Here is a 23,440-nt window from a genome sequence, read left to right as displayed (position 1 = left end):
CCTCGCGACCGCGTTGGCGTTCCCTTCAGACTCCTCAGAATCGTCTAATGTTGAGTATATTGACCAGGCGGTACGTGCGTCAGCTTTCGGGGTCAGCGAAGTCGTCGAGACCGGTCGTCGCGTCAATCGTGCGGCGTTCACGCGTCTCTCGTCCACCACACAGACCGAGGTGACACTCGTGGTCATCATCTGATTATCCTCTACCGACAGACAGTGCTATGTGAGATACCACTTGTTGATACGTCTAAACGCAACTCTCGTCCATAGAGCATTCAGCTCGACTTGGCGACGCTAGTATGTAGCGCCTCCGAACTGCGCTTCCGTGTACTTCTTCAGGCCTTCTGTTCCGTAAACATACGCCCCGACATATCCATCTGGCCGGACAAGCACCAGCGCCTGACTGTGATCATCTCCGACCCCATACTCGCGGAACGCGTGCCCTGCATTATCCAGCAGTACGACATCGGCTCCTTCGGTCAGCGTCGCAGATGTGGCCTTCTGCTCGTCGGTGACAGAAGGCGATATGACCACGGCGGTCTGCACAGTCCCTGGAGGGAACGAAGCTAAAGCCTGCAGGAACGCAGCGATGATGGAGGAATCGGCGTTCTGCTTGACGAAGATGAGCGCAGTGTGCTTCGTCAGCTTGAAGAGCTTGAAGATCGACGTCGGTCCTTGGCCTTCAATAGACGCCGCCGCCGAGGCTCGAACCACCTCCAACTCGGGTGCCTGAACTCGAATCCGACTGTCGCGCCGTCTACCATCACCGCATATCCACCAGTGCCTCGCCGTCGCCGCTTATGCCGACCTCGAAATCGGGCGACCTCAGTACGAGCATTTCGTGGACAACAAGAAGGTGCGTAGCCCTCGAACGGTCGTATTGAAGCTACCAAATTGACTTCCGAGATCGACAACCTCGCCGTAGCCGGAATTTCTCGCCAAATTTCCAGCCGGGAAGATTCCTGCTTGGGAAGGGAATGACGGATTTTTACTGTTCAAGTCGACGGCTATCGTGAGGTATTGTAAGTGATGAAGTCGAGTTCATATGACACTTGATGTTTCGGACGAATCCTAATGCGATTACGCCATCCCGAGCCGGAAGACGAGATACCTCCCTCCTCCTTCCTTTCGCAACCTTGTTAAGCTTAAGATTAAGCTTCCGCTTTCGCATCTTTCTTCACCACTTGCTTCACCACTTGCTTCTACTATGCTATGAACCCTTGGCTCACCATGCATACGCGCCCTCCCTAGTGGCTGCTCTCGCCCCCAACTCGGGCCTCCTCGGCACGGACCCCAAGTCCGCCGCACTCGTCGACCAATGGGTCTCCTTCTCCGAGAAAGAAATCGCCGCGCCCAACTACCCCATCTACCAGCTCTGCAAGGGCATGATCGCGCCCTACAACAAGGGGATCCACACGCACTTCGCGTCGGTGCAGCTCCGCGCGCTGGACGTCGTCGAGAAGCACCTCGCCACGCGCACCTTCCTCGTCGGCGAGCGCATCACGATCGCCGACATCGCGCTCGCGTGCGCGGTCGGGACCGCCGTTTGGATCACGCTCGACGCGCCGACGCGCGCCAAGTACCCGAACGTGATCCGCCACCTCGAGACGGTGTCGTACCACCCGAAGATGAAGGAAGCCTTTGGCGAGCTCAACTATATCGAGACGGCGATGCAGTACGTTCCCCCGCCGAAGGAAAAGAAGGAGTCCAAGCCGCAGGCGGAGCCTAAGCCGAAGGCTGAGAAGAAGAAGAAGGAAGCGGAGGACGATGAGGAAGACGACGACCTGGTGCCGAAGGAGGAGCCCAAGGCGAAGAACCCGCTTGATTCGCTTCCAAAATCCTCCTTCAACCTCGAAGACTGGAAGCGGGCCTACTCCAACAAGGACACACGCGGCCCCGGTGGTTCGCTGGAATGGTTTTATGAGCAGTATGCGTCTTCTCTCGGGGACACCACCGTGTTTCTCCGCGCTAAGCAGCCTTCTATCTCTACAGCTTTGATCCGGAGGGCTTCTCCATCTGGCGTGTCGACTTGAAATATAACGAAGAGCTCACCCAGACCTTCATGTCCTCCAACCAGATCGGCGGCTTCTTCAACCGTCTCGAGGCGTCCCGCAAGTACCTCTTCGGCTCCATGGGTGTGCTTGGCAAGACAAACGACTCGATCATCACCGGCGCCCTCGTTTGCCGAGGGAAAGACGTCAAACCCGTCGTGGAGGTGGCTCCCGACTGGGAGATGCATACGCGCCGATCGACCTTTCCGACGCGTCACAGAAGGCTTTCTTCGAGGGCGCGTTGGCTTGGGACTTGGAAGTCGACGGTAAGGCGTGGGTCGATGGCAAGAATGTAAGCTTCAAATGTCTTCTTTGGCTCGGAAACGTTGCTGATAGATGCCACATAGTTCAAGTAAAATCCGGCAGGACGAGGACGCTTTCAACATGATCTAGAAGGTTGCATTGGGTACGATTTAGGATTTCACATTGCTCTGTCGCCGTTGTCACTTGCTCCACCATCATGTACTCTACTAGGGACATCTATCCATCGCGTACCACCAAATTGGCTCGCTATCTTCGAATCAGAACGCCGTGCTGTGGGCGGCGACAAAGCGACTCTTCAAAATCAAACGCCTTTCTGCCTCTGATACTGACACCGACATTACAGCGTCAGCACTTGCGCGTGGTCGGAATCCCACGGACCACGGACATCAGATTGACGTCACTTTGGTTGCGACTCATCCTCTGACGTCGTACTTGCAGTCTTGAGTTACTGACAATGGCACCGCTCGGGAAGCTTTTTGGCCCAGAAAGTTCTCCGGCGGTCAAGCCGGTACGTGCCATTCTCATCGGTCCTCGCAGATTTGGAAAGAGTTTTCACGCACAATCGAGAAGTGTCTTGCCGTTGCCGCCTATGTTGATCTCGAGATTGAGCGGCCGCTGTATGTGCACGACGTCGACAACAAAAAGGTATGCCAACCTTTTATGTTCTCTTCATATCACTCGATGACCGCTCGTCATCATCGGGTATATAGCCAGATTTCCTCGCAAAGTTCCCCGCTGGGAAGATCCCTACCTGGGAGGGTAGTGATGGTTTCCTGCTGTTTGAGTCGACCGCTATTGCGAAATACCGTGAGTGCAGCTTCTAGGTCTTTGTATTCATGCGCGACTATGCCACGAAGTACCTTGTAGCCTGTTCGATCCCCCGTAAACGTTGCCCTCTTCTTCAATAACGGACTAATGATTTTTATATTTGCAGTCGCGAGTCTTGCCCCGGACTCGGGACTTCTCCCCACAGACCCCAGGACCGCTGCGCTTGTCAATCAATGGGTCTCCTTCGCCGAGAAAGAAATTCAAGCCATGAACTTCCCCATTTACCAGATCACCCATGGCATCATTGCGCCATACAACAAGACGATCCACGCTCATTTCGTTGCGCAACAGTTCCGTGGGTTCGACGTCGTCGAGAAGCACCTTGCTACGCGTACCTTCCTCGTTGGGGAGCGCATCACCCTCGCCGATATATCGCTCGCTATGTCCACCCTTACTGCCGTGTATGTGACCCTCGGCTCCGCAGCGCGCGCCAAGTATCCGAACGTGATCCGTCACCTGGAGACGATCGTGTACCATCCGAAGATCAAGTCCGTCTTTGGCGAGATCGCGTACCAGGAGAAGGCAATGGAGTACGTGCCGCCACCGAAGGAGAAGGAGCCGAAAGGTCATGGAGAGCCAAATCCGAAGCCCGAGAAGAAGAAGAAGAAGAATAAAGCAGTCGAAGAGGACGAAGAAGACGACGATCTGGCTCCTAAGGAGGAGCCAAAGGCGAAGAACCCTCTAGATTTGCTGCCGAAGTCCTCCTTCAACCTGGAGGATTGGAAGCGTGCCTATTCTAACAAGGACACTCGCGGCTCTGGCGGCTCTTTAGAATGGTTCTACGAATAGTAACGTTACTCTCCGATCGTTCGAACCAGTAACTCACCTGGGTCATCGCCTTTGCTAGCTTCGACCCCGAAGGCTTCTCCGTCTGGCGCGTCGACTTCAAGTACAACGACGAGCTCACCCAGACTTTCATGTCCTCCAACCAGATCGGTGGCTTCTTCAACCGCCTTGAGGCTTCGCGCAAGTATCTTTTCGGGTCCATGGGCGTACTAGGCGCAACGAATGACTCGATCCTAACCGGCGTTTTGGTATGCCGCGGCAAGGATATCAAGTCCGCCGTTGAGGTTGCTCCCGATTGGGAGAGCTACGATTACACTCCAATCAACCTATCGGACGTCAAGCAGAAGGCGTTCTTCGAAGGCGCTCTCGCCTGGGACCTGGAGATCGACGGGAAGGCTTGGGCTGATGGCAAGAACGTGAGATTCCTGAGCAATTCTAGCTCAGATACGATCACTAATGGGGGACCGATTCAGTTCAAATAAGGTCGTACTGAGCTCATTGGCGACGAGGCCGAAGGTTTTCTATTCTCTATCCGGTTGGTTACATGACGGTCCTGGGGAACTCGGTCCGCTTCTGGATTCTCTCTTGTACCGCGTTCATCAGTGCTCGTTGATGACGGCAAAATTGAACCGGTTATCGGAGGAATTGGATGAATGATTCCTGAGTACTGCGCCTGACATGCCGCGCCGAAAAGACGTGAGTTTCTTGGATGTCTACCTCGCGGCATCACTCACTGTAAGAACTGTGATTGGGCCACTGCAACAGAGCTAGCCGACTAGTACGTCCTGTATGGGTCGCAAACATGGCATGTGACATTCCCGATAACACTTGATCACCGTCAGTGAGGCTAGCAAGTCTAAGGATCATCCACTCGCCCGCCCCCACAACAATACCACGTTTGACTCTTACCTTGTCACTGGACCGCATGTCTAGTGAATATGCAGGTCACAATGATACTAGATTTGTTCACGTCGGCGGCTCTGCCTCGTCTGCATCGTTGTCGTGTTTATTGTCGATTTTACTCTCATGTTAGGCGCATAGCGCACAAATGCCTGTATCCATACCATGCCTATTTGCTCCTTTAGAAGCCCAGTCAATAGACCATTTGAAATAATATTGATCAGGATAGAAATTGTCTAATGGGATAGTTCTCTTACGGTCATCCGAGCTTATGATGTGAGTAAGAACTACACTCCCACGGTCACCAGATCCAATGTGAACCTCATGGGACGGCGATTGTTGTGTGGGCACAATCAATATCGTCTGATAACATGCTACAGCAATACACAGCATCGATGGACAGTGTACAACAACAGGAGACTTCCGAAAGTTTTCTGATACACCCCCGGCAAAACCTTACTTGAACTGCGCGGCGTCTATCAGTAATGCGCCCGAGCGACTGAGCGATTAGGAAACTCACGTTCTTACCATCGACCCACGCCTTACCGTCAACCTCCAAGTCCCAGGCCAACGCGCCCTCGAAGAAAGCCTTCTGCGACGCGTCGGAAAGGTCGATCGGCGCGTACGCATAGCTCTCCCAGTCGGGAGCGACGTCCACGACCGGCTTGATGTCCTTCCCGCGAGCGATGAGCACGCCGGTGATGATCGAGTCGTTCGTCTTGCCAAGCACACCCATGGAGCCGAAGAGGTACTTGCGGGACGCCTCGAGGCGGTTGAAGAAGCCGCCGATCTGGTTGGAGGACATGAAGGTCTGGGTGAGCTCTTCGTTGTACTTGAAGTCGACACGCCAGATGGAGAAACCCTCCGGGTCGAAACTTTGCAGGAAGCGCGATAAGCTCAGTTCAGGCGATCGTAGATGTAGATGGAAGACGCGTACTGCTCGTAGAACCACTCAAGCGAACCGCCGGGGCCGCGAGTGTCTTTGTTGGAGTAAGCGCGCTTCCAGTCCTCGAGGTTGAAGGAAGATTTGGGGAGGAGGTCGAGCGGGTTCTTCGCCTTGGGCTCCTCCTTCGGCACCAAATCGTCATCCTCCTCCTCCTCCTCGGCTTCCTTCTTCTTCTTTTCAGCCTTAGGCTTCGGCTCCGCCTGAGGCTTGGGCTCCTTCTTCTCCTTCGGCGGGGCCACGTACTGCATAGCCTTCTCCGCGTACTTCAGCTCGCCGAATGTGGACGCGAGCTTGGGGTTGTACGCGACCGTCTCGAGGTGGCGAATGGTGTTGGGGTATTTGGCGCGCGTTGGAGCATCGAGGGTGACGTAGATCGCGGTGGCGGTCGCGGAAGCGAGAGTGATGTCGGCGAGGGTGATCCGCTCGCCAACGAGGAAGGTGCGGGTGGCGAGGTGCTTCTCGACGACGTCGAACGCGCGGAGCTGCTCCTCGACGAAGTGGGTGTGGATGGGCTTGTTATAGGGCACGATCTTGCCGGTGCAGATCTGGAAAATCAGGCCGTTGCGGCTCTGAATCTCCTTGTCCGCGAGGGAGACCCATTGCTCCACGAGAGCCTCGGACTTGGCGTCGGTGCCGAGCAGGCCAGAGTTCGGAGCGAGATAGGCGACTGGAAATCGATGATCAGACCCATTCACGAGAGACACGCAAAAAATGGGATGGAACAGAAGATCAGAAGGGTAAATCTCGACATAGTGATCCATGATCATTAAGACAGGGATAACTGAAAGAGAATATATTTCATCTTGCAGTGTGGGCAAAGCCAGGGATCTCAAGTAATCATGCTGATACTCACAATACCTTGCGATCGCAGTTGTTTCGGACAGCAAGACACCATCGTTACCCTCCCAAGCGGGAATCTTCCCCAACGGGAACTTCGACTTGAATTCAGGCTATCACAGGGATCAACACGATTGATCAAGCAATCAATTTCAAACATCCAAAACGTACGTACCGTCAGGTTTGTTTGGAAATGAACATACTCGGGAGTTTCGTACTCGAGGCCAGCGAACGCGGCAACTGCTCGCACCTACAGACGCCCGTCTCGATCAGAACCAACGAAATGTCCAGTCCGACCACATACACGCTTGGCCAGAGCGTGACCGGGAGGTCCCCAAAGCTTTCCTATAGGTGCCATCGTAAGAAATGAAAGAGACGAGAGACGGAGGAGAGAGAATGATGAAGGACAGATGACTCCGTATCCACAAATTTTGGATTATCACCGATTAGACACTTTCGCCAGATTGCAACAGGGGCTTGTCGGAGTGTCGGAGATCAAAGCGTGCTTCCGCACCCCGCACAGCCCGCTCATTGCATTGCTCTCCATGACTTGGAAGTGACCTTCACAATCGGACCTTCCACCGACTTCAACGGCTCGACAATCTTGCATACTTGTCATTGTCTCATAATGGCTCAAGCGCTGACAACAGTCGCCTGGCAGACTAGTCTGCTCACTTTCACACTGAGGTTCGGTCGCGTCATTCGTGGAACGGTTGCGCAAGCTGACCTTCGAGGCATCATCGCAATATGATACAGGATACCGCTGTTTCTCGTATGTCGGCATGTTCTACTACGAAGCTTAGAGCATGACCTGCGAGGCATGGCTTCAGAGTCGCCGGACTCGAAGCCGGGGGAACATGCCCATTCACCCATGGCCAGCACCTCCATGCTCGATTTAGAACTCGACAGCCTCCCACAACCTTTGTCCACCACAAGAGACTCAAGATCGTTCCTTGGAAGTCGCTCTCGGCCGCTACACTCAAAGCTTGCGCGAGGATGTTTTGCTGCCAGCTTTTCTGAGAGCTGCACGCTGTTCGCTTTGCTCATGATGCAAGGGATCGAGTTTATGGATGCGAGGTATGTCCACATGCTTGTTTACCCGAGATATATTAGGCTCGTCTCTGATTCAAATCTGGAATAGGACAAGACTCGTCAACTGGCGTATATCTCTCCTCGTACTTCTCCTAAACATCCTGGTCTTCGCACCTCTATCCCTCAGCCTGTCTTTAATGACACGCTCCTCGTCTGGTACGCTTAAATCACGAGCACTATGCTCCTCCGCTGATCCTGCGATGATAGACGCCCAACGCAAGCGGCCAACGCCCAGCCGTATCGGTTTAGCCTTCACACCCGTCATTGTCTGCCTCTTCCTCCTCTCTTATATCCCCCTCCCGGAGACTCTTAGTATCTCAACCAGCGAGTTCCTCACGACCGCTCTGGCCCGCCTTGTTGTTCTCGGGACCGTCATCCTTGGCTTACTGTCTGGTTTTGGTGCCACCAGCAACGCATGGGCGTTCCTCCCCGCGCTTGCCCGTGTGAAGAGGTATGTCCCGCGAGACTGGATTATCTGCATACTGACTAACTGCTGATGTAGGGATACTCCGACTGAGGAGGATGTCAAGGCAGCAACGAGTGCTCTGGAACGTATCCGCGACGACCTGGCACAACGCAGGGCAGATAAAGCCAGGACGGAGGAGGTGAGCAATATTTACTCTCCCCGCGTGCGTTCCCTGACAGCTGTCTATCCTACAGCCGCAGTCGGAATCCAGTTGGCTATCTCGCGTAGTGCCTACACTACGCGGTGATGACAGTTAGTGTTCTTGTTCGGTGTCAACTCTCACGAACTGAACGAACGATACAATGATAGAAATGACGATGGAGATGCGAGGGCTCGAGACGCTCGAGCATCAAATGTCAAGAAACCTCGATCAGCTACGACAACGTCGAGTAGACGCTGCATTCTCCAACACGATCACTGGACGCCTGTTTGGCTGGGGCGGGCGTGCGTTCGTCATCTACTGTATCTACCGGACCATCTCTGTACGCATCACACAGCCGTCTCACTCAACACCCCTGATCCGCTTCTCTAGTGCCTTGTGAACGTTCTCCTTCCTATCCGCACGCGCTCGTCTTCGTCCTCGACAGACGTCACTGCCCGCCTTCTCCACGCGGCAATCTCCGTCTTACCCTTCACCAAGAACATCAGCATGGACTCTGCGACTGCGATCTCGCGGCAGATCAGCCTCGTCCTCGTGGGATTCATGATTATCAGCAGCATCCGGCTGGTACTGCGTGGCGTCGTGCGTACTCTGCGGATGATTAGCTCGAGCGGCACCAAGGCGGGATCGGCCAGCCAAATCCGAAGCATGGGCACATCCTTCATGGTGCTTATGTTGGCTCAGGTCATGGTGAGTCTGTCGCCTAGCAGCCTCGCATCGTCGATTGTCCATGCCGATGTGCCGATTAGGGCATCTACCTCCTCGCGACAATTGTGCAGATGCGGACGTCGTTCCCACCTCCGGCAACTCAACCGCAAGCAAGCGCACCGGCGCGGGATTTCAACGTTTTCTCCACTATTCCGGAGTTCCAAGTCTTCGGTGCCTTGTTCGACTGGTCCTTCGTGCTTAGCGCCCTGGGGAGCGGAGTTGCGCGATGGCTGGACGAGAAGGTCAACGGTGCAGATTAAGCAGGGGGGTTTAGTGGTGACGATGCAGTGGACATTGTATACTATCTCTCTTTGGCCACGCGGACCGACCTTACTCAGCGGGCTACATGTATAATAAACTAGACCGAAGTCATGTATAGGGCTCATCGAAGCTTCATGTTTTACTGAGCTGGGACAGGACACAGTTCGTCACAAGACTCAAGCAATATGGAGAACGGATCTGTTTATGCCTCCAGTCCAGGCATCTCGTAATCCATCGGCACGTCCTTCCTCTCCAGCCACGCAGCATCCTCGCTACCCAGATCCACACCTGTCCCGCAATCCAGCCTCTTCCGCGCGGGCAACTCCTTGAGTTCGACGTTCTTGCAGATCTCGCTCTCTTCACTCTTTTCTCCAGCGCTCGTGCCTCGCACGATCACCCAATGCTCGCCGTGCCATCCCACGAAGTCGAGAGAGGGAACCGAAACTGCGATCTGCTGCAAACACGTATGCCAGAGCTGCGACTGGACGTGGTACTCTTTCTCCGACATGTGCGACAGCTGGGGGCGCTTCTTGTTCGCCTTGTGGAGGTGTAAGAGCGACAGCGTATGAAACGGGGCAAAGAGAGAAGCGTAGTGATCCTGAACGACGTAAACGTGAGACCAACGGGAACCAATGGTGAGTGTGACAAAACGCGTACGAGTGTCTGGTCGCATGCCACAGTAGCCAAGTGTATGGCGACCATTTCCTTGGGTAATCGTTGCACTAAATTTTGCACCACAACTTGCGTAAGGTTCGCGATGCGAACACGAAGCACGCGCAGGCCTACTAAGCCCGGGAGCACTTCCGACACGAGCTCCCAGGGACAGTTACCCAGGTCCAGACGGCGCAGTTTCCTCCGATGCTTGATGAACTGCGCGACATTCTGCCAGAGGCCGAACTCGTCGTCGTGCCCGACCAGGACAAACCTGAACGCCTGCAGGTGCGGAAGGAAGGTGTGCCTGCCCTCGATGAGGTGGTCACTGCCGAAAACGACCGACGCGCTTCTCGGTTCCTCGAACGTCCCGTGTAATGTTAATGACTGGAGGTTGTGAGCGTGCGCGATGCGCGCGAGCACGATGTGGCTGATCCTCGTGTCTACCAGGTCTAGGTGGGTGAGGTTCTGGATCGTGGTGCTCTGAAAGGCCGAGTCCCACGAATGGTCCCGGGCAAGGTAAGCGCCTAAGCACAGGTGCCTCAGGGTGTGCTCGTTGACATCGAGGACCGTCCGGATCTCGCCCATATCAGCCCAACCGTCATCGTCCTCCGCACGAAGCGTGAACTTGCGGAGTCCGCTGAAAGCGGAGACGCCCTCGGCGTCGAAATGCCATCCGATGAGGCCGAGGGCTTCCAAGTGCGAATGGGAAGCAAGAAGCACTTGGACCAAGTCCTTTCCGACCTCGGGATAGCCAATCCATTCGAACGAGCGCAGGGCTTTGAACTCGGGAAGCGTCGTACGAAATATTCCTGTTAAAATGAACGATTAGCCTCACAACTACGACTACATGAGATAGCGACTCACGTATCATCAGGTCCAACATATCGCCTTGTTCGCAAGCCCAATGCAACCTTAAAACCTTGATGCGGTTCGCAAAGCTCTTATCGTCCTTAACACGGTCGAAGATGTCCAGAGACCGGTTGAGGTTATCTTGATCTTCACCGAAATAGAGGTCCACAGTGTGGAATATGATGCGCAGCGCGATGTTACGGTGGAATGCGGAAACGAAGAGCCAAGTACGGAGATGGAAGCGAGGTATATACGATGCAATACGGTCCCATACTTCGGGTGGTGCACGATGCGAGGCAGGTGAGTCCGCGAAGTGTATCTAAGCAAGACGTCGGTTCGTGAAGTTGCGAAGAAACACGATGACCAGTGACCGGCTTACCAGCTGCTCGCTTCGAACGAATCGTCGAATTTCTTTGTTCGAAGGGTCCAACTTGGAAACAGTGAGGAGGTCTATGCAATCCATTAGACTAGCCCATTACTGCGCATAGTGCTGTTCCCACGCGCCTTGCTCAGCTTTGCTCAGGAGGCCCTCTCCGGCTGTTCGTCGGGCCTTCGCCCTCGCTAGCAGGGCACGCACGAGCTCATCGTTGGTAAGGCCCGGCGTGCGTAGATAGACCTCTAGATAGTTCTCCACCTCGGCTCCGTATCTGCAACCTTCCGTCAGACCGCATTCGCACTGCCATCCGCACGCGACCGCACTCACTGCCCCTGGTTGATCAAAGCCAGCGCGGTTTCGAGCAGAAAGTGCGCCTTGCTGGTGGCGGATACTGTCTTGAGGGCGCGCAAGGCGGTCGTCGTGAGCTCATCTTGGGGTGCTGGGGTGGACATGGAGCGCAACATCCGTTCGTGAGACTAAGAGCCCGCCGTTATGTCTTCCGGTGTGCAGGTGGGAAGGGACGCGCGTGAGGGCCGACAGTCACAGGCCTATCCCATCTGTCGGGATGGCGGACGATCCAGGGATCCAGTGAGAAGTTGAGCCACTGTTGGTCACTGGAGGAGGTACGGCCTTCTCCGACGAGTAGATTGAACGAGGAGGATGAGAGGAGAGCCAGAGCCGTCCATGGAACGGGCCTTTAGCGCAGTGATAGCATCACTTTCCGATTATGATAGGGTTTCTGACCGTGAGAACCTTCTTCTTCTTCCTCGGCGAAACCCAATATCAAGGCGAAACGGTGAGCTCGAGTGACTTATTCCATACATGCAGTCTCCCGAAGAGCAAGCAATGTGCGTCCGCGGTCTGACTCCCCAACACTTTACAGATTTAGGCATTTGATTGGGGATAAGTACTCCACAGTTCGGACCGGACGGACCAAAATCCTGTTGATTGAACTCATTGCCAGCATCTACATATGGTTGATGACAGGGTGATTGCGTTGTATCTGCTGATATAGCAATATACTCCATGTCGTGCCGCGTGTTTCTAAACCCGTTATACCGGACTCCGCATATATAGCGTCGCGGCCAATGTAGCATATGCCTGCATCGAACTATCGCAGCAGCTGTGCCTCTCTTGTTCGTCATGCTTCCCGCTAGCTAAAGCAACGCGATTCGGAAACATGTTTCATGCAACGGATCAAGATAAGATTAGGATTGAGTCAGACTATACAGCGAGTAGGGATCTATGCGGTGGGTATGCTACTAGAGCGCAATGAACATGATACAATAGGTGACTAGGATCTGAGTCCGTACAGCAATGCAGTGGATGAAACAAAATCGCGCACAATGGAATAACATACAACGGACAACGTTCCGTGTCCTGACTGGCGAGTATTGCAACCTTCGTACTGCGGAATGCACCAGGGGCCAATCGCAAAGAAAGCGCGTTGAAGTAGCTGTCCTGCATGATCGTCCGAGGAGATCGCTACACGTAGGCATTGTGAATGGACAGGTTAGGAAGGCGGTAGCACATGAGCCTGGTTATTGAATTGTCAGTCGTGGGGAGAAGAGATTCGTTGGGAAGCTCACGAAGAAATTAGAAGGGTGAGTAGGCCTCTTCCGGGAATATACTGAGACATGGGCGATGGTTAATCCAGTCGCAAGGTTTCGGCGGCTCGACGGAGGTATCATGGGGACCTCAGGCTTCAGGTCCGTCCTGTAGTAGCTTGCTTGTTGTAATGAAGTAATAATCGTCGAAAACGGTAAATAACAGAGGTGCATGGCGTCGTGCATCATTATCTTGGCGCAGGCGACGATATGCCGCCGGGTACCAGATAATGAGGGCGGAAATCTATTAAATAAATCGGGTCGTTGATCGTAGCCTGGTGTACGGTACTGAGTGATATAACATGGTGAAGGTAGCGGTATCGTACTCAACGGAATAGCATAAAGGCGTTTAAGGACGGCGTAAGCCGCAGACGAGGCATGGCCCTTTAGCGTCCGCCTTGACCAGCTGCTTCTTGGGACAAAGAAGGCCGATGCATGGAGAGGAACAAGGAGCAACCATAAAATATCCAGAACCTGCGTGCCCATTGCATTCGGCGGGGACTATGGCGCACATTGATTCGAAGCGAGAAAATTAGAGAAAACCGGACGAGGATAGAGATCACCACATGCCTCATTTTCCTTTTAACGGGGTGTTTGTTTGCATTGCAGCATGTTATGCTGGCTAGTCCTCGGAAGACTCACGGTGCTGTTCCAAAGGTACAGAGCGGAGGTGTCCAGTTGTAGGGGCCGTGGCGAGGGGCACCCTCCAAAGATGATATGCCGCCTATGGAAATGGGTTATACAGGTCGGTCCACATATCTAGCGCGATCCCCGCCCTACACGTGTTCCAGTGTTACGCACGATGATATTGTGGGTGCCTGTCAGTGAGCAAATACGTGCAATGGCGTACGACTATGCAAGTCCAGTGATGCGCATTCGCGATTGATGCCCGATGCTTTGCGGACCATTGTGGCCAAAACACCCGAGAGTCCCGTTATCAGGATATTGCATAGCCCAGTAGAACGGAATGCTCCAATATGCTTTGAATTTGGAGGATGGTGCAGGTCAAGTCGCGTCGGGGCGCGTCCGGGGCGAAAGCCGTGCAAATTACCACGCTTAGGCGCTCGTCAGGCATGTGTCACGCTTACATCACGCTGTCCGTCCCTGCGCGTACCCCGACCGTCCTGTGCGTCGTGGGTCCATTGGATTCCCTTTCCGGACAGCATTCAGAGTCTATGGCTCCCGCTCGGCGACCGAATGGTTACGATTATGTCGTAAAGTGGGTTGGCCAGCCTTTTGGCTTAGGGTGGTGCGTCTCTGGGCTCCCCCTTGTATCCAACGCTCGTTCAGACAATCGCGTAGGGGGGATCCTAACCAGAGGGGCGTCTCGCTCTATAGCAAGGGCCAAGTTATCACAGTGATATATCAACACGAGCCAGAAGAAGGTGACGCGGCGTACAATCTAGAACACATCTTCCGGGTCGAAATCGTTCAGACCATGCTCGATTCTATCGATTTCACTCGGACCGGAGCCTACCTTCTGCGGGAGAATGGTTACTGGCGGCTGGAGTACTGCGACCTTATCACGAGACGTTCGTCTTGCCCCATCTTTGCACCGTTGGTGGATGAAGACGAAATTGAGATCACTGGCTGGGACGGGCGATACCCAGAGATCCGGAAGGGCTTGTGGGAAGGTCGAGAGGTTAAGCTTTGGATGGCTTGTACCGATCTGGGCATCAAAAATCTGGAGACCATCACACGAGCCTATCACGCACTTCGAGGGCTCAACGTGACTGCCAACGTACTCGGACATGTTGTGCGGGGCAAGCACGTTGTAGGAATCATGACGGACGTTTTACGTGGCAGGGTGCCGACCTATTACGATCGCTCTGCTGTATTCGAAGGTGCGTCCAATACTCTGTTCTTTGTAATCAAATAAAACATGCCAGCTCAGAAGGCCTTTGATAGTCCTTGCGAAGGTTCAGCAAGCCGGACTGATCTATCGCCAAGTCGGCGATGGTGGTTTTATCATAGAGGAGGACGGCGTGAAGCTCCCATGGATGACTACGTTTCTTTTCGTGGAAGATCCTGTAGAAAGGGCGTCCCTAGCTCAGCGTTGGCACTGGGATTTGGGTCAGGGGTTCTTTGAGAGATTGAAGTTCAGCTCCGCCTTCGACGAAGATGAAATCGCTCCTCCAGTCATCGATATCCCGCGGATGCCCTCGCCGCAGCGGCCTATTCGCGTCTACGTTGCCTATCTTTACTGCCCTGATTCATTCGACCGGCTCCCTTCCTTTTTGGACTCGCTTCTGAGAGGCTTCGCGTCCTATGCTCGTATGCCGCGCCAGCGTACGGAGCAAGGGAAGAAGCGAAGGGCATTCAGCGACCTCCCAGCGGAGAACAAACAGGTCACATTCCGGCGCGCTGCCAGCGATACTTTCGTCGATGCTCAGGTTCAAGGTCCCAGAAGGAGGCTCAAAAAGGAGGACATCGACGACAGGGAGATGAGGGAGATGCCTGCCAGGCCTTGCTTGTTCCAGTTGAAGACGATCTACCAACCTTACGATCACTCCCAGCTTTCCATCACGTGGATCAAGGAAGAGAGGAGCCCTACACCTCTAATTAGGTGGCGTTAGTCAACGTACGTTGGCCGATCTCCGATATATATTTCGGAAAGCTCACGGTCAAATAGCGCTTCCGTTACGACCTCGGCCAAATAAACCTAGATCGATTGTTTTCATGCTTTCCGCCCTTGCTCATCCGTTGCTGTCTGTTCCATAACCACGTCATCCATCGCTTTCTGAGTCATATAACGACTTGTCTACACTGCTCTGTATGCTTAGACGCTTTCAACACTTGCTGCGCTTTATCTTGCATTCTTGTATGCTTTTCTGTGTGAGTGGGCTCCCGTGCGCTTCTACCCTGGTGAATAGCTATCTGATCTGTATATCCAGTTCTGTAGCTTCGTATGCGTCGAATGACTGCAAACGTCGTGACAGTTAGTGGACGTACGCTTCTCTCCGCGCAGAACGGCGCGGGGTTCGGGATCCATCTTAAGTGCCCGAAGCTGTCGTCGTCGTACACACCGCCGGGTGGGACACCGATGAGACACCGGAGCACACCTTGGTCACCGAGTTGCGATCTCTCCTTGCCTCCGCGGATGACTTGCGCTCCGCCCGCCATGACTCCTGATACGCGACAGACATGCTATTCGCCGACTTCCGCCGCCTTTGCGATAACAAGTCGCTCTCGTACCGACGGCCGAGCTTATGACCTGCTCGGACCCTCGTCGAGGTGGAGCCACAAACTACAGCCATCGTCAGGGTCGTCCGAGAAGTGATTTGTCAGTTTCCGTCGCGGTCATCATTTTCACTGACTCACATGACCGTTCTTCCTTTCGCACCTTTCGTAGTGTAGACCCGAGCTACCTCTAGATGACGACGCTCGCTGGAAGCCCGTAAACTGTCTGAGGGATTTCAGAAGCTATCCGAATTCCGGACTCGGTAGAGGCTGTGCGCCGCACTATACCTCGAAGTGGGTGATGCGCCACACGGGCGCACCTATCTATACTTAGGGGCATCGAAATGCCGTGGTGCCTGTGGGCGAGGCGGTGATACTGATGCTTCGCGCGCTTGAATGTTTGTACATGCATTGCCATCTTCGCCCAAGTCGGTGAGAGGTACCGGGTGACTGCTCTCACAGACTCGCATCCTGCGTGCACCTTGCCACAAACATCGGGGCTTTCACCACCGACGGAAGTAGGCCTTCCCAAATCTCTTCGTTACTCTGTCAACCATGACCCTCTGATCATGCATAGGCGGGTAACCATGAATAAGCTGGTACGAAGTAATTCATCGCCTCATTGACGTTGCGGGCCCCGGGATTATACCGATGCTAGAGCAGGTTATACATACAATCTACATACCGCCGCCACCACATGCATCAAGGTCTTCATGAACTGGGCATGTGTGGTGGTCCCGAATCAGCTCCGCGAAAGCCCCAGCACCGTACCTCGAACTCAGAACCACTCCGACGACCACAAGATCACGAACCAGCGGCATATGATTTCGGCATATGATGTTTACTTGCACGAAATAGTCGCACTCAGTGACCCTTTTGCTTTACTCAGCGTCGCCGACGTGAGCGACGGTACCGGTGCCCAACCGTGTACCCAGCGGGCCACAGGATGCTGGAATCGGAGATCCAATGAAACGGGGGCCGACAGCTGTCTGGGCAATACCGCGTGCTTTTGTGCTCGATGGGCCAGTGTCGGCGGCCGAAACCTTTCAGTGTTCAGCTGACTTTATCCCATGTATCGCGTATCACGGTCAGTCGGTGGACTGTGAGATGTGCTCTGCGTGCTGACGCAGGTCCCCAACATGTTCGAGCATTTCAACCCACTGGCACAAACGGCGGCGAACAGGAAGAGGATCTTGGATTAGAAAGTTATGTGTATCGCAATCTCTCGGTATGCCCGGGAGTTCAATAACGGACATCGGGTTGAAGATACTGCCCTAGGAGACTACGACCGTCATCCGGCGCCAGGACACGCCTCAAGCGCCAATGTACAAGTCAGAGGTGCTGAACTCTTTACCCCAAGTGATGGTCCTACACATCGCTTGCCACGGCATCCAGGACAGCAGTGATCTGCTCAGGAGAGTAATCAAACTCGGTGACGGCGACCTCACCATCGACAACCTTATGAAGCTGGACCTTCCGGAAGCGCTCTTCGCGCACCTCAGCGCCTGCGAGACAGGCAAGGGCGACACTTCACAGCCTGATCAAGTCATTCACTTAGGAGCTTCGCTCCTCTTCACCGGCCTCCGCAGCGTGATAGCATTGGTGTGGTGCGTTCCCTTTCGCGGCTATGTACATCGTTGAGACGTTGGTTCCCTACGTGCTTGATGAGGTGACGCAAAGATTCGTCTGCTCTTGGTCGGTTGCCTTGCCGATGCTGGGATCTATGCCTGCTTCTATAAGACGTGGGCCTCCATCCATCGTATATCGGACGACTCTCTCGCCGCCCGTGCATCGCGAATTGGTCGTGGTCTCTACTCCCCTGATGTCACTCGCGACAGCCGGGATGCTCAGGAGACGAGGTTATCACGCATGCGACTGGGCAACTTTCGTACACATTGGCGCGTGAGTGGTTTGCGTACCCTGGCACCAGGGGCGTCATAACATGCTGCTGAGCGTTCATGCGAGTCTAAAGCGCTTTCTGCACGTCTGGCGGGCGCACGTGTACTCATTACCTGAGCAAGCTCAAGTAATCTCCTTGCCCGAAAGTCGCATTCTCCAATCTAAATCTGTAGCGGGATCTTGAGTCCACACTACTCTAACATTGTTTTCAACGGCACGTTACTACGGGGACTACACGCATTATTGCGACTATTGGTGACTGCCACTCCCACAGGTACCGCGGTTCCACGCCTCCGGCATTCCCCGATCTATCCTAGAAAGTCGCGACGACTGGGACAATCTGCTCGGGTCTCTCACTACGTTTCGAACATACTACTATATCTCCACGTATACCTGTCCTTGCTTGAGCTCGATTAAACGTTCTGCGGTGTAGTGCTGGAGAAAACATGCGTCCATCTGCCGCTTGAATTCAGCAACATGGACGTCCCCGTCTATCGCAGGAATCTTGATATCTGTGAGACAGAGGACATGCTTGAGGCAGGCGTCACGATCGAGCTGGATCAGACTACCGTCCATCCAAACCTCTAAATCGTACACCTTGGAATAAAGCTCTGCGGCGACTTCCTTGGCATCGATAACCTTGTGTTCCTCGTCGACCGCGATCCGCTTGAGTTCTTCTATGCGGTCTATCGCTCGTCCCACGTCGTCGATCAAACACGTCTCAAGCTCAGCGAACTCGCGCATGTAGGTATGCCTCCATCCGTCGGAGTTACGACGTTGCTCTTGGTTCCACTTGTGGTCACGGAACGGACGTAGCTCGGAGTCACGGTCGGCGAACAAGGAGACGAAGAAGTTCTGGAATTCAGGTCAGTCTGCATAATGCTGCTGTCATGTCACACTCACGTCGAGATCCCTTTCCTTTTCGTGCAGACGCCGCTCAGCATCCTCGAAGTCACGCTGGGACGAGCAGAACTGCTCCCATAATTGCGCACGCATGTTGTCCGCAGAAGCCTGTTCCACCTCTATGCTCGACTTGAACGCGCGAAGCTCGTTATCGAGATCGTTCACCTCCTTCTCGTCGACGAAGGCATGCTCGGAATGGCCTCCGAGAGACTTGAGCGCGGCTTCCGCTTGCGAGAGGAGAGCTTGGAATGCGGACTTGGCGCCTAGGACGGACTGGAGCAAGTCGGGACTGGCTATCAGGTTGTCCCCGGGCGTTTCGAGCACGAGCTTCGTCAGGTCCAACAAGCGTTCGAATGCGGAATCAAGGCGGGCCTCGAAGTCAATCGCCAGCTGGGCGTTCACCGACTTGATGTTCTCCACATCGTGGGTCAAATGTGAGGCCATATCGTCCATCTTCCGCATGATAACGGCCGTCTCGCTCTTGCGTTCGTCTGCCAGTGAGGGTTAAACTCTATGCTGAGCCATGGTGTCCGCACACTCACCTCCTCGACGCCTGGGGTCTTCCGCGTAGTTCGTCATTTCGTTCTCGAAGGACCCGGCGACACTTTTCCTAGCGAACGAGGACTTCAAGTTTTTTCAAAGGAGCTTTTGAGACCAAACCATCCTCCGTCGGCTGATGCTTGGATCCGACTCTTGGTCCTGGGTGTGCCTCCAACGTCAGGCACACGGAGCAAGGGCTTCACCGGCTCGTTGTCTGCTCCGCATGTCCTAGCATTTCGCGATCCGTTTCCCGCCACCAAGTCAATCGACCGGGGAATGTGTCTGGTTCATGTTTCAAGCACCAGCTCATGTCGTCGATGCTCCCCGCAGTCCCAAGGCCGATTCTTCGCCGGAATTTCACTCCATACACGTTTAGTGCCATATAGGACCCGCTCTAACCCACAAGAGCAACAATTTCGGAGACAACACAGCGAATGGAAGGCTGCCGTGGTTCGTGTTGTCCAGATAGAACGTTCGATGATTGTGGACTCCGTCAAACCTTTCAAGTTGTCGGCTCGTGGGAGCGATCAAATAGGATTCTGGTGCCAAAGCCAGGTCGCTCGCAGAAATGATCCGACTTTTGCGTCCTTCATGACAGGCCCCAGCCGTCATGTGGCATTACATTTGAGGGTCATGGGCTCCTCGCCCCTTGGACGACTCCAAATTTCGGCATCATGGATTAAGTTGTCAGGCAGCGGTCCAAACCGGACTAGCCTACGAAGCATGGGCGGCGTAGTTGGGGTGACGGCTCGACATGTCATTACTCCTTGTCGTCGGTGAGTCCGTCGCCGTCGAATGCTTCAGGCACGTCTGACGTCTCCAATTCAGTCGGCGGTGTGTAGGCTCCGAAGGCGCACACACTGGGGGCGACTCGGACTTTAAGTCTTTCTAAGCACTCGAAGAGCGAGGTATAAAAGCGGCTATGGTGGAACGGACAGCCCAAGGACATCGTCGCTTCTCTGCTCTGGGGAAAACATATTTTCTATATTTACCACTCATCCATACCATGGCTCTTGTCTCGTCTACCGAGGCTTCTCGCCAGCTCGCCGAAATCGCCCAGCGCGAGGACGACCGACTCAAGAAGCAAGGCAACGGCAAAGCCCAGATCGCCTTCGCTCGCGATGTCAAGAATTCGCTCCTGTTCCAGTACGACTGGGCCGAACTCCTCTCGGCAGCTCCGCTGGCACTTTCTCTAATGGGTTCCTGCTACGTTGCGGCCACTTCCCCGAAAGCCCAAGGCATTAGCCTGAAGGATGCCGAGCCGAAAGGTGGTTTCAAGTACATTCGGTGAGCTTTCAGTGTCTTCATGCAGGTTAACTGTGCTTACCGCTTTCAGTCACCCGGAACTCAAGGCTTGCTTGGTTCAAGTCTCCGACACCGGCCGTTTCGCCTTCATCGAGGCTGAAAAGAAGATGGGCTTGATCAACACCACCTCTGTCGCGCTTGGACAATACGTCAGTAAACTCCGGTGCTCATTGTCTCGTATCCTTCCTCATCGTTGTATAGATGGCGGCTATCGTCGGCTACCTCCCGGATCTGCCTCATCCTAGCGCAGAGATGGCGCTCCATGACAAGTTGACGCTTCTTAAGGGCGGGTCCGACGACTGTCTAAAGTACGCTCAAGACATTGAGAAGAAGTTCACCGAATGGCTTCAGCTCGTCTGCGAGGTCCACCAGGTGACGGTCGCCAAGGAAGACAAGGTCGCCATTGGCCAGCAGCAAGCTGAGATCAAGATCGGCGGTATGAGTCTCGAGGCCGAATTGACCCAGACGACCTTGGAGCACGCCAATGAGGCTGCGAAGACGCTCAAGGACAAGTTGGACACGTCCAAAGCCTTGTTTGAGAAGGCTGCCAATGAAGTTCCTGGTCGTAAGTGCATGTCGTTATTAGATACTCAGCAAGCTGACGCTCCGTTTAGCCTGGGAGTCGATGGGCCTGGAACTCGCTGGAAGCCTTGCCAGAGCTGCAACCACCTCGATTGCCCAAGCGCTTCCAGCGATGATGGGTGCCATGGCCCCTGCAGCGGGCATAGGCATGATGATGGGCGCCGCGAGGGGCTCCGGCGGCGTCGCAGCTGGCCAAGACAATGCTCCCCAACCTAAGAGCATTGTTCGCCCAGCCACGATGCCAAACACTGCTACTGATCCTGCCTATGCCGCCTCGCTTACCGCAGCTGCCTCTGTGACTTCGCTTGCCTCCGTAATAGGCGCGAGCACCGACGGTAAAGTGTTGTGGGACAGCCTGTCTCCCGGAAAGGGCCAACCGAAGAGCGGAATACAATTTGTCAAGATTCCGCTTGAGCACATGCTCAAAACCACTGACTGGACGCAAGATCAACCTAGCACAGATCTCAAGGCAGCTATCGAGAAAGTTCTCAGGGTATGGAGCACCTTCCGTCTCAGATGCATCTGTCGCTCACCTGCTGTAGGTTATCGGTCTTCTCGAGGGGGTCTTGACGAAGGACAAAGAACTCACCTCCTCCAAACCCGACGACAAAACGGTGAAAGAATGGCAAGACGCAGTTGTCGAGGCGCAGGTGACAATCACCCGTCTCTCGGCTACGGCTCAAAGTCTTCCCGGGGGCGCTCCCGGCGCGGTATGCACGTCGTGCATCGACTATGTAGTCAAGCTAACGTTTTGACGTGATAGGCGCCGATGATCGGCAAGGTGCCTGCTACGACGCAGGTGCAGGATCCGGCTGCGCGTAAGTAACCAGAATGCATGTCGAAACGCGCTCATTCCTGCGATCCTTCAGAAAATGCTCGTCTGTCAGCTGCCGTCGAGAAGATGAGCATAACACAGGCTGCGTATACATCTGCCCAAGATAATTACGCCAAGTCGGCGGCCCACTCCGCCAAGGTGGAGGCGGAACTGTCCCGCATTAAGGCGAACCTTAAACAGCTTGAGGCTGAGAATATCGCCATGGCAAGTGTCAATCTATGTTCTTCGGATTACATTGCTCAAGGTCTCCCATTGCTTTCTTAGAGCGATATCAAGAACGTGCTCATGCAATGCATCGGTACGCTGATCCAGATGAAAGCTCAGATCACCAACCTAGTCCGGTTCTTCGGCTCCCTCTCCGCTATGGTGGAACACGTAGTCAAGAACAACGTTAAGGACTTCGTGCTTCAGGTCGACTCCGCTCGCAAGCTCCTTATCGGCAATATCTCTTTACTCGACGTCTCCCGACAGGAGCTTTACACCACCTCCCTGATGTGCCAAGCGTACTTCTCCCTCTTCTCCACAATCGCCAAGATGTATACGCAGATCTCCATCGCTCACATCATGCCCGGCGTGCGTCTCTGCGATGAGCTCAGTAAGAGCACCGACGATCCCAACGCGGTCGCTAGGAGGAGCCGCGAGCTGGACGAATTTTCGGACAACGCTCAGGCCGCTGTGCGTAATCTCGTGGAGAAGGTATGCGCGTGTTCTTCTCGTCGTTGCTCACCACTTATCGCCCCTTATCCGAACGCACAACAGACCCAAAAGGAGGTTACAGAAACACTGGAGAATCGTGTCAATCTCGTCTCGCAGGACGCCAAGATGTTGCCCAAGCAGCTGCCCCCCGCTGTTGCGCAGGCCATCTCTGATGGCAAGGATACTATCACCGCCGCCGCTGCCCAAGGTTTCGACAACTATCAGCCCGCAGCTCTGGCTGTGGATGATGACATCACGGTCAGTTATGCCACAAACTACATTCACGGATCAATCTGACAAAATACATTCAGGCGTCTCCAACCGAGATCTAGTTCACAAATCTCGTAGCTTTGCGGTTACAGCTTTTGTACTACAACAGTGTGATCCCGGATAATTTGAATGATCATCTGATACGTTCTCCGTTTCGCTGCTCGTGCTCAAACGATGCGCCGCACACAGCTGCCTACGCGTACACCGTGCCTGCAACTTTCTACTCAGAGTCAGCGTCGCGATCGTCTTACTCGGCCTCGCCTTGTATGGGTGCGGGTGCTCAAGTACACCGACAAGCTCGTGAACCGTGCGGCGTGAGCACGGCGATAGCGTTTGAAGAGCCGTTCTCGAACATAGGGTCGGCCACCATCGACGCTCACCACTTGGGATTCTAACCAGAGGAACAGGGAAGGAGTGCGGTGTTAGACCCGAAAAGGCGGGTTGAGCT

The 23,440-nt window shown here is 54.4% G+C and overlaps 7 protein-coding genes across 7 annotated transcripts; 5 read left to right on the top strand and 2 right to left on the bottom strand.

Annotated features, from left to right (window-relative positions):
* Positions 1-1,071: 1,071 nt before the first annotated feature.
* PUNSTDRAFT_137843 (EF1G-domain-containing protein) lies at positions 1,072-2,404 on the top strand (the record flags this gene model as incomplete). The annotated part of the gene is made up of 5 exons (XM_007387502.1): positions 1,072-1,135; positions 1,249-1,924; positions 1,990-2,212; positions 2,269-2,340; positions 2,396-2,404. The coding sequence occupies 5 exons, from the start codon at positions 1,072-1,074 to the stop codon at positions 2,402-2,404; spliced, it is 1,044 nt and encodes a 347-aa protein (XP_007387564.1).
* Positions 2,405-2,766: 362 nt separating this feature from the next.
* On the top strand, positions 2,767-4,408 carry PUNSTDRAFT_137842 (EF1G-domain-containing protein; the record flags this gene model as incomplete). The annotated part of the gene is made up of 5 exons (XM_007387501.1): positions 2,767-2,820; positions 2,850-2,957; positions 3,023-3,119; positions 3,247-3,928; positions 3,988-4,408. The coding sequence occupies 5 exons, from the start codon at positions 2,767-2,769 to the stop codon at positions 4,406-4,408; spliced, it is 1,362 nt and encodes a 453-aa protein (XP_007387563.1).
* Positions 4,409-5,157: 749 nt separating this feature from the next.
* Positions 5,158-7,013, bottom strand: PUNSTDRAFT_107450 (elongation factor 1-gamma). The gene is made up of 6 exons (XM_007387500.1): positions 6,914-7,013; positions 6,785-6,859; positions 6,626-6,722; positions 5,764-6,439; positions 5,347-5,701; positions 5,158-5,291 (listed from the first exon to the last, which is right to left on the bottom strand). The coding sequence occupies exons 1-6, from the start codon at positions 6,965-6,967 to the stop codon at positions 5,283-5,285; spliced, it is 1,266 nt and encodes a 421-aa protein (XP_007387562.1). The 5' UTR covers positions 6,968-7,013; the 3' UTR covers positions 5,158-5,282.
* Positions 7,014-7,170: 157 nt separating this feature from the next.
* On the top strand, positions 7,171-9,414 carry PUNSTDRAFT_146054 (uncharacterized protein). Its single transcript, XM_007387499.1, has 9 exons — positions 7,171-7,296; positions 7,366-7,686; positions 7,751-7,857; positions 7,909-8,152; positions 8,204-8,306; positions 8,362-8,419; positions 8,477-8,649; positions 8,700-9,017; positions 9,077-9,414. The coding sequence occupies exons 1-9, from the start codon at positions 7,238-7,240 to the stop codon at positions 9,293-9,295; spliced, it is 1,602 nt and encodes a 533-aa protein (XP_007387561.1). The 5' UTR covers positions 7,171-7,237; the 3' UTR covers positions 9,296-9,414.
* PUNSTDRAFT_92032 (uncharacterized protein) lies at positions 9,414-11,804 on the bottom strand. Its single transcript, XM_007387498.1, has 6 exons — positions 11,503-11,804; positions 11,304-11,446; positions 11,179-11,249; positions 10,815-11,118; positions 9,954-10,759; positions 9,414-9,894 (listed from the first exon to the last, which is right to left on the bottom strand). Exons 1-6 carry the CDS (start codon positions 11,637-11,639, stop codon positions 9,499-9,501), a joined length of 1,857 nt encoding a protein of 618 aa, XP_007387560.1. The 5' UTR covers positions 11,640-11,804; the 3' UTR covers positions 9,414-9,498.
* A 2,416-nt stretch (positions 11,805-14,220) lies between these two features.
* PUNSTDRAFT_47000 (uncharacterized protein) lies at positions 14,221-15,358 on the top strand (the record flags this gene model as incomplete). The annotated part of the gene is made up of 2 exons (XM_007387497.1): positions 14,221-14,626; positions 14,691-15,358. 2 exons carry the CDS (start codon positions 14,221-14,223, stop codon positions 15,356-15,358), a joined length of 1,074 nt encoding a protein of 357 aa, XP_007387559.1.
* Positions 15,359-20,310: 4,952 nt separating this feature from the next.
* On the top strand, positions 20,311-23,019 carry PUNSTDRAFT_75045 (uncharacterized protein; the record flags this gene model as incomplete). Its single annotated transcript, XM_007387496.1, has 10 exons — positions 20,311-20,591; positions 20,641-20,758; positions 20,811-21,174; positions 21,224-21,310; positions 21,389-21,684; positions 21,734-21,901; positions 21,955-22,009; positions 22,061-22,236; positions 22,291-22,722; positions 22,786-23,019. The coding sequence occupies 10 exons, from the start codon at positions 20,311-20,313 to the stop codon at positions 23,017-23,019; spliced, it is 2,211 nt and encodes a 736-aa protein (XP_007387558.1).
* Positions 23,020-23,440: the final 421 nt, after the last annotated feature.

This window comes from Punctularia strigosozonata, assembly GCF_000264995.1.
Source record: "Punctularia strigosozonata HHB-11173 SS5 unplaced genomic scaffold PUNSTscaffold_14, whole genome shotgun sequence".
Classification (NCBI taxonomy): Eukaryota; Fungi; Basidiomycota; class Agaricomycetes; order Corticiales; family Punctulariaceae; genus Punctularia; species Punctularia strigosozonata.
This window is presented reverse-complemented; position numbering and strand designations above follow the sequence as displayed.